The 10000-nt window shown below is 37.5% G+C and overlaps 1 protein-coding gene across 2 annotated transcripts in view; it reads right to left on the reverse strand.

Annotated features, from left to right (window-relative positions):
* LOC106868320 (uncharacterized) overlaps window positions 1-10000 on the reverse strand; it is a 72131-nt gene that overhangs the window by 33236 nt on the left and 28895 nt on the right. For both annotated transcript variants that reach the window (XM_089353153.1, XM_089353154.1), the window contains 9 exons: window positions 9205-9258; window positions 8945-9043; window positions 8001-8243; window positions 6567-6665; window positions 5303-5410; window positions 4438-4491; window positions 3014-3121; window positions 1546-1590; window positions 675-728 (listed from right to left, as the gene is read on the reverse strand). In XM_089353153.1, coding sequence (XP_089209279.1) covers window positions 675-728; window positions 1546-1590; window positions 3014-3121; window positions 4438-4491; window positions 5303-5410; window positions 6567-6665; window positions 8001-8243; window positions 8945-9043; window positions 9205-9258 — 864 coding nt within the window. The remainder of the gene's footprint in view (window positions 1-674; window positions 729-1545; window positions 1591-3013; window positions 3122-4437; window positions 4492-5302; window positions 5411-6566; window positions 6666-8000; window positions 8244-8944; window positions 9044-9204; window positions 9259-10000) is intronic.

The following is a 10000-nucleotide window of genomic DNA, read 5'->3' on the forward strand; positions in this document are numbered from 1 at the left end:
GCGGAGGGCTGGACACGAACCATGTCGTTGCAAAGCCCAACCATACCTGTGCTTGTGTATACGTACAGTGATAATAAATTAAACCCAGTTTAATTTATTTCTAAGTGACTTAGATAACGATTATCATCGATCAGGAAATAATTTTAACTAAAGTGTTAGAGCCTTGTTATTTTTATTATCAATTAGCTCCAACAGACCAATTATTATCAATTAGCTCCAACAGACCTATATTCAAAGACATTACAGCCACGACAACTCTGTCCTTTTAAAAACCACTTTGTCTTTTCTTTGTTATAGAATACATTGTCCCTTTTTTTTTTCTTTTATATGACAAGGTGTGATTTAAGAGGGATTTGGCTGTTACCATTTCTAATATGCGGAACAACCACATACAGGCTCTCTCGTTGTCTTGGCTCGTATATGTCGAATCACTAAGAATTATAGGTCCGAGCCATTAAGAAATATAGGTTGAATCAATAAGAATATCCTTTTGGCTTGCTTAATTTGAATACGCGCTTTATTCTTGAGCTCTTCATTTCTTCCGTCTACCATCGTATGGCTGTAGTTTCGTACGTATCTAGTCACTTTTGTAAAACAAAGATCGGTTCAGAAATACATGTTTTGTAGTTAGGTATTCACGCTGAGTATTAGAAAAAAAAATACATTCCACTTACGGGAGGTCCAGGTGGGCCAGCACGGCCATCAGCACCAGGCATACCAGGAACACCCTAAGAATAAGAAAATGAATACAGTTTGTTAGTATTTCAGCACGTGGCTAGCAAATGAATGGAGGGTGGAGGTGAAAGAGATGGTGGTAAAGGAATAAGTAATAAGACTGATGTTGATAGCGATGGTGATGATGGTAGAGGTGTGGTGATAGTGGTGTGGTAAAGAAAATACCAACGGCGATATGTAACAGTATTCTTTTCTACTCTAGGCACAAGGCCTGAAATTTTGGAGGAGGGGGGGCAGTCGATTAGATCTGCCCCAGTACGCAACTGGTACTTAATTTATCGACCCCGAAAGAATAAAAGGTAAAGTCGACCTCGGCGGAATTTGAACTCAGAACGTAAAGACGGACGAAATACCGCTAAGCATTTCGCCCGGCGTGCTAACGTTTCTGCCAGCTTACCGCCTTGATATGTAATAGTATTGACGACACTGGTAGTTACGGGAGGGATGGTGGCCACGGTAGGGATGGTGGTAACTGTAGTGATAGTGATAGTGGTGCTAATGATGATGACGGTGGTAGTGTTTATGGGGAGGGTGATGATGAGGGTAGCATTGACCGATTATTTGACTACAATGAAGGAGATTTTTGATGTGATAACATAAGCTATAGATATATGTAAGCCATATTACTAGAGCAATGCATTAAATGTGTGTTGATATTCGCAAGATATCATATATCATTAATAGTAATGCTTGGTGATAATGACACATTTGACGACGTCATTCAATATGAAATGGAAAGAAGTATGATTTGGCGACATCAAATACCGGTAATATTATAAATCATCGAAGAAAATAAATGTAATATCTTACTATTGGTCCTTGAAGTCCAGGGGCACCTGGGCGTCCTCTCTCTCCCTGAAAGTGAACAGAAATAGTTTTGGTCAGTAGTAATAAAAACTATGAAAGAAGTTTAAAACATTTTCCTATAGAACTTCCATAGGCTCAAAAAATCAAGACTAAAACAAAACTAAAATATAGTGTTCAGTCTGAAAATAAGTTTATGTGATGGTATAGTTTATAAATGATATGAAAGTTTGGAGAGGGTTTGTAGAGGAATGAGTCAATTTAATGTTGCTCAAAAGGGTACGGAACCAGCATGATGCGGCGGGGATGAAGGAGCATATGCTGTCAGGCCCCGCTGTTGATATTGAGGGTTGCGTTCTATGCCTTGATCCGAGCATAGAACGGGGTAAGCCTCTTTGAACTGGGAAATTAGTGGAATGCCTGGTGTATGTCTTGTTGTGGCTACCCCCTCCTAAAAAAATGGGTAATAGTTCTGGATATATAACATAGTTATTATTAACACCAAAGATCTGGTGAGGCCTTGCATTTAGTATATCGTTTCTGTATCCTGGTACTTAAAAAGAAAAAAACTGTTTAACTACAGTTAAAGACATGAAAAGGGATTATCACATGCTTTTGCTAGAAATTTAACACAAGTCGATCCCAAAATCCGATCTTTGGTGAGGTGTTTGCGCTAATTAAATTATTTAGATCTCATATAAACACCAGGCTATCAATTTTTAAAGGGAGGTGGTTAATCAATGACTCAACAACTCCAATTCTTAACTGGTATTTTATTTTATCGTCCTCAAAGAGAACAAGAGGTAACGCTGACCTCGGCGGGATTTAAACCTGGAAAATTAAGGGTTGGAACAAATACTGCAAGGCATCTTATCCGACGTTTTAATGACTCTGCCGATCCATAATCCTAGTGTTTACTATAATAATTGCTTTTAATTTAGGCACAAAGCCAGCATCTTTAGGGGGTTAGATGATTGCATACATCCCAATATTTGACTAGTGTTGATCCTGAAAGAATGAAAAGCAAAGCTGAGCTCGGAACAAAAAGACCCATAATAAACATCGTTTACCAATAACGATTCACACGATCGTAAAAAGCTGAAGACTGTTCCTTCCCTTTTTCCTGTATTTTTTCTTCTTTTTGCTAGATTCTTTGAAAGTATGTATTATGAAGTTTTCATTAACCTCAGTAAGAGTTTTGTGACGTAAAATAAGAGGCTGTGGGCATATAATTTCTTTATAAATTTCTAGTCAGTATTCAGCTAACTAAATAATCTGTCAATATTTCTAGAAATTCAGACATAGTGAAAGTATTAAATCAGCTAATTGCTTTTGATGTGTATGTCAAGAGGACGGACAAACGAAGAGAACAAGACACACTGCTAATTATATTACCAAATAAATTGAATTCATGATATTTTGAAATACAGGGTAAAATATCAAATAATTTGATAACATATTGCAAAATACTTACTGCTGCTCCACTGTCACCAACTTTTCCACGTGGTCCTTTTTCACCATCAACTCCTTTGGGTCCTGGAAGTCCGTCAGCTCCTGAAAGACCTCGTTCTCCTGGAGGTCCCTAAAAAGGAAATAACAATATATGTGACTGAGCAGGAAATGCCTTTCATTTATGTTGAAGACAAGTAATGTAATACTAAGTACATTTATTTTCAGTCTGTATATGATCTAACACACACACCACACACACGTACACACACACACGTACACACACGTACACACACACACGTACACACACGTACATACACACACGTACACACACACGTACACAAGCGTACAGTTGTAAGCATTTTATACATTCCTTTAATCTAATAGATTCACAGTATATACAGCATATACGCATGTTACATTCCATGTGTACATATTGATAATAAGGTTATTACTTTATATGTGCACAGGTACCTCAAAAGTAAATAGACACCCCTTCATTTTATTTATATATGAGTCTTTGTGTGTATTGTTATATGTATACGTAGACATATATGTATATATACATATTTATAGGCATATACGCATGCGTGTATACATGTGTGTACATATGCGTGCATACATGAATACATGTATGCATGTATGTATGTATGTATGTATGTATGTATATACGTATGTTCTCTTCTATTTTTTTTTAATTATCTGAAATCTTCCTATAAAGGAGAAACTGGCTTCTAACAAACATACAAAGCTCCATCATTGGAATGTATTAATTCACATATTCAACTTCAGAAAAAGTCTTGTGTGTTTTTACTGATCTACTAACGAATTTGTATGCATATGTGGATGTATGTAATTATTACTTCATTGGAATTTCAACATTAATAGGTACGTTATACATGGTAATATATATATATATATATATATATATATATATATATATATATATATATATATATATATATATATATATATATGGATAAGCAATGTATTTAATATTTCTTGTATATTGACTTGCATAACTTTTACTACTCTACCTCCTCAAGTTTAAACCTTGAGCACTACGAAGTGCATTCTATACGGAGAATATATGTCTCTCCTATATATATATATATATATATACATAGTGTGTGTGCAAGTATTTCGAGTCAGTGCATGTGTAAAGCTGCATGTTTTGTCTTCTGTATGTATAACCATACATATAATTGCATATCTAGATATTTAAGCTAAACCTTTCGAAAGTTTTATATATTTTGACAGTTCCATTGATCGCTTGTATCAGTAACCTCCCATTTGGCTTTCTCCTTTCTGTTTTGGAGAACCTTAGTTCTTAAAGTTTGTTAATTATCCTAGTACCCTAGTAATTACCAGCATACATCTATAGGTATGAATGAACTATGGTACTTGTAATACTTGTTTTAAGCAAAAAGAAAAAAGAAATCTACTTACACGCTCTCCAAATGGACCAACACCACCGACGGGTCCTGGAGCGCCAGCAATACCCTGAAAGATAAATAAACGAAAAATATCTATATTAAATTGCAAAATTGAATTATATAATATTAATTTATGATGGATTGACAATGAATGAATAAATTTATACCAAGAACTATAGCACAGATAACGGCCACGATGAGGATGACGATGACGACGACGACGACGACGACGACGGAGAAGAAGAAGAAGAAGAAGAAGAAGAAGAAAACGACTACGACGATGGTGATGGTGGTGGTGGTAGTTGTGATCGTGGTGGTGGTGGTGGTGGTGCTGCTGCTGCTGCTGATGATGATGATGATGATGTTGATGATGATGATGACGATGATGATGATGATGCTGTGCTGGGGCCAGTTTAGCTTTATGTTAATCCTGTGATAAAGACCTGTGATAAAAATCTGTCTTCTGGGATATTTTTGTTTTTGTTTCTTTTTCCCAATGCTCAATGCTCCCAGCATCAGATTATCCAATGTGTCCTTGTTTTATGATAGCAGATTGTGATTTCTGTGAGACTCGACTGCTATTCTTAGTGTAGCTGAGCGACCAGATAGAGGTTCCTTAGTCGCTGTCGTCGACGACGACGACGACAACGACGACGATGATGACGATGATGATGAAAGAGATGGTGGCTGCAGCGGCGACAGTGGTGATGCTGGTGGATGTGATTGTGGTTGCAGTGATAGTGATGGTATGGATGATAACGATGACAACAACGACGATGACGATGATTCCAACAAAAAAATCTTTAAAAGGAATAACAAGCAATAAATTTACTGCAATCATTATTGTATATAAATGTATAAGCAATAGTAACACTTACTCTCTTTCCTTCAGAACCAGCGGGTCCGGGAGCTCCACGGTCTCCAGAGGGGCCGCGTGGTCCTTTACTTCCTGGTTGTCCTTTGTAACCTTGAGTTCCTTGTTCTCCCTAAACACAGAAAACATACCTATTTAGAAACAAAAGAAATATGAAATCGAGCATGTAGCTGACTGCGAGTACGCGCCATTGCAAAGGCCCAAAATGGGCCGAAATGCATCTTGCGTTCTCGCTGGCCACTGCTGGAACGAATTTTCGTCTTCCTTCAATATTTATCGTATTTTTAACCATTTTCCTGTCTTGTGTACCACTTGTGATACGCAGGAGATGGTTCCCTGGCGTCCATGCATTATTTATGATACACATTGCCATTTTTTTTTCAACCACCAGAATAACTTGAGACTTATGGAAGGAAAGTTTTATATTACTCAAAGGTCTGAAGAAAACATGGACGTCTAGGACAAATTTCTGATAATCCTTTAGGCAAGCAAAGGGTTAACACAGCACGTCCATAAGAGATGTTAGCTCAGGACAAATATCGCAATAACTGGTCAATCGGCAGTGTATATACATTGAGTAGACACATAGATGACTTACTATCTCAGTTGCATATACCAGACTTTTATTCAGTTGGGCGTCTGTTTGCAACATCAGTGAATGTTTTATTCATTCTTACGTATATCCGAGATAATGATTTCTCGTTCGAGCATGTAGCTGGCTACGAGTACGTGCGATTAAAAAGATATTGAAAGGTTTAAAGGCATCTGGCGTTCTTGCTGGCCGCCGCAAGAGTTTTCGCTTCCCTTCGATATTCATTGTATTCTTAACACAGCACGTTCATAAGTGATGCTATTTCAAGATAAATACTGCAGTCACTGGCCTGTCACCTGTGTATATACATTAAATATGATACATAGGTGACTGTTTTAATTTAATATTGCCCCAATTGCATATATCAGACTTCTACTCAGTCGAATAGCTATTCTCAACATAAGTGAATGTTTTATTCACTTTTTCTTATATCACAGTCTATAAATTCTCTTCTGAACATGCGAATGGCTGCTGCTGCTGGGTTAAATTTTTGCCTCCCTCTGATATTTATTGTGTTTTTAACACAGAACGTCCATCCATAAGAGATGTTATCTCAGGATAAATATTGTAGCAACTGGCCTATTGATAGTGTACATACATTAAGCATGATGCATAGATGGCTTTTTTAATTTAATTTACTAGTTTAAGAGGTAAAATTCTAAAGCATCATACTTACACGGATACCTTTAGTTCCCTTTTTACCTGGGCTTCCAACAGGTCCAGTTGGTCCTCGAGGTCCGGGGAATCCGGGTGCACCGGTAGGTCCTGGGTTACCCTAAAAGAGATCAACACATATATTGTTATTCAAATCGTTTCTCTCATTTGAGCTCAGACTGTGCTCTAGCAGTGCCAGAAACGTTATTTTTTCAAATTTGATCTTTTATCATTTACGTATTTCAGTTATTGGACTGTGGCCATACTGGAGCACCGCCTTGAAGTGTTTTAGTTGAATAAATCTTCCCGTTACGAATTTTTAAGCATCTTACTTATTCTATTTTTTTTTTCTTTTCTTTTCGAAACCGCCAAGTTACTCGAAAGGTACATTAACCAGTCGGGTGGGTGCGTGGGTGGGATCAAACGAACGAGGACACAAAAACACACACACACACACACACACACACACACACACACACATATATATATATATATATATATATATATACGACAGGTTTCTCTCAATTTTCCGTCTATCAAATCCACTCGCAACACAAGGCTATGATCGGCCTGAGGCTATAATAGGAGACACTTACACAAGGTGTCACGCAGTGGGACTGAACCCGGAAGCATGTAATTGGGAAGCAAGCTTCTTACCACACAACCGCGCCTGCGCCTATATATACGACGGGCTCCCACTCTCCATATTCTCTTGTAAGGTATTAGTCAGATCCGGGCTATTGTAGAAGACACTTGCCCAATGTACCGCGCTTTCTGTGATTATCTTTCTTTTACTCATTGCGTGCCACTAAGCTAGTACATGCACTCATACGGTTCCTCTTAAGTTAACTCTCTCTGTCTCACTCTTACACTCACTCTCTCTCTCTCTTTCTCTCTCGCTTTCTCTCTCTCTTTCTCTCTTTCTTTGTCTCTTTCTTTCTTTCTTTTTACACCTCTATCCATTGTAAAGCTCAACTAGGAAAGTCAATCAAACAACCAACATTTACATCGACCGTCACTATACAGAAACTAGTCAACCGGCAGTGTATATACATTGAGTAGACACATAGATGACTTACTATCTCAGTTGCATATACCAGACTTTTATTCAGTTGGGTATCTGTTTGCAACATCAGTGAATGTTTTATTCATTCTTACGTATATCCGTGATAATGATTTCTCGTTCGAGCATGTAGCTGGCTGCGTGTACGTGCGATTAAAAAGATATTGAAAGGTTTAAAGTCTTGTGGTTCGATACATATTTTTAAGACGAGAAATGCGGTCAGTAACTTCTAGTTTCGTGAAGGATTCCTAAAACTGAACCTCAAATTGGGTCCAATGTTTTTCATGTGGAATATAACACACATTTAAAGGAATATACATTCCAGGCTTTGTCTCAAGGTTTCTACAATTTCAAAGATGTGACCAGATAATAGAAATACATTGCAATACTTACACGGCTACCTTTTTCTCCGCTTGGTCCGGGGAGACCATGAGGTCCAGAGGCTCCGGCTTCACCGGCGGAACCGGCAACTCCGTTTTCTCCGCGTGGGCCTTGAGGTCCTACAGCTCCCTTAGGGCCATGAGTACCGGCTTCACCCTTGAGGCCAGGAGTTCCAGGGAAACCAGGGGCTCCCTGTTTTCCAACGCTTCCGGGTGGTCCACTGTTTCCTGGTAATCCATCAACGCCACGCATTCCCTAAGAACAAATGAAGTTAGGGATATTTTACACAAAGTTAACTGAAGACAAAATATCCTTAATTACAGCACTAATGTTAACATGATACTCAAATATTAAAGTAGAAACCCCCTCTTTGTATCCGAACTTTCTGCATTCATATGAAAAATGTCAGAGAACCATTACCCTCAATATACGGCTTTTTCCCTTTCAGCTTTCATAAGATAACTCAAGTTACGTTATACGTTAATCATACTCTAATTTATTGGTTACAATGTCACTCGATACTTTTTGTTCATAACCGCATTTTCGTATGAAATTAGATTTATGTTAAAATATAAATTTTCAACAATATTTAACGAATAAAACATAGCTGAACTAAATCGGTAATATTTGTCTTTATTAAGTAATCACTGCTATGCCATCGACAATGAAACCTATTTAAACAATATTGCTTAAATCAATTTTCCCTGTAATTATTAAATCTAGTCCTTCCCGATTTTTCTTCTAAGCTGAATTTATTTAATTTACATCTATTTTTGAGTGAAAAATATTATAATTCTTCTCAAATTGTTCGAAGAGTTATCACCCCTAAGCTCTATGATATTTCGTTCTCTACTATTAAATGTATATATATTATATAAAATCAACGAAAGTATATATAATAAAAAACATAATTATGCATAATTAAATTAGTTAATCAAAGCATCATATGAACTTACTGGAGATCCACTAGATCCAGATCGTCCTCTTTCACCAGGGGCACCACGTGCTCCAGCGCCTCCGGGTAAACCGATTGGTCCCATGTTGCCAGCAGCTCCCTAAGTATGAAAAGAATACAAAAAATATTATATAAGACACCATTGATGTTGCATCATCGATTTTAAAATTCATACAAAAAAAATTAATTAATTAATTAATTAAATGTAACAAATAAGACTTATAGTTGTATAGGTGTATGAAAAGATTTCAAACTATTTACCTTAGGTCCATCAAGACCAGGATTGCCGTTCTTACCAGCGAATCCAGTGAAACCCTGAAATTGAGAGAGAATATAATTGGTTAATCAGTAAAAAATATCATATACTAAGTGTATGTAATAACATAGTCTACGAAAACAATTTCACTTTTACAGTTTTTTTTTTTTGCTAAAAATACTGAGCTATATTCATTTGGTGATATCGACCTAAAGTTAAGCTCAACCCATTTGCAAAAGATGTGCGTGACATATGCATATGGCAGTATGACACTCGAAATGCAATATAACTTTGCGTTCTGGTGGGTATTCTTTTTTGCTCTAGGCACAAGGCTCGAAATTTTAGGGGAGAGGGCTAGTCGATTAGACCGACTCAGTACGTAACTGGTACTTAATTTATCGACTCTGAAAAGCAAATTCGACCTCGGCGGAATTTGAACTCCAAACGTAACTGCAGACGAAACACCGCTAAGCATTACTCCCGGCGTGCTAACGTTTCTTATTTCTTTATTGCCCACAAGGGGCTAAACATTGAGGGGACAAACAAGGACAGACAAAGGGATTAATTCGATTACATCGACCACAGTGCGTAACTGGAACTTAATTTATCGACTCCGAAAGGATGAAAGGCAAAGTAGACCTCGGCGGAATTTGAACTCAGAACGTAGCGGCAGACGAAATACCGCTAAGCATTTTCGCCCGGCATGCTAACGTTTCTGCCAGCTCGCCGACTTCATTCTCACGGGTGTTAATTTGACACACTAACAATTCAGCCAGCCAAGATTCGAATTAAGACATTTAT

Source organism: Octopus bimaculoides, chromosome 6 (assembly GCF_046866305.1).
Source record: "Octopus bimaculoides isolate indiv1 chromosome 6, ASM4686630v1, whole genome shotgun sequence".
Classification (NCBI taxonomy): Eukaryota; Metazoa; Mollusca; class Cephalopoda; order Octopoda; family Octopodidae; genus Octopus; species Octopus bimaculoides.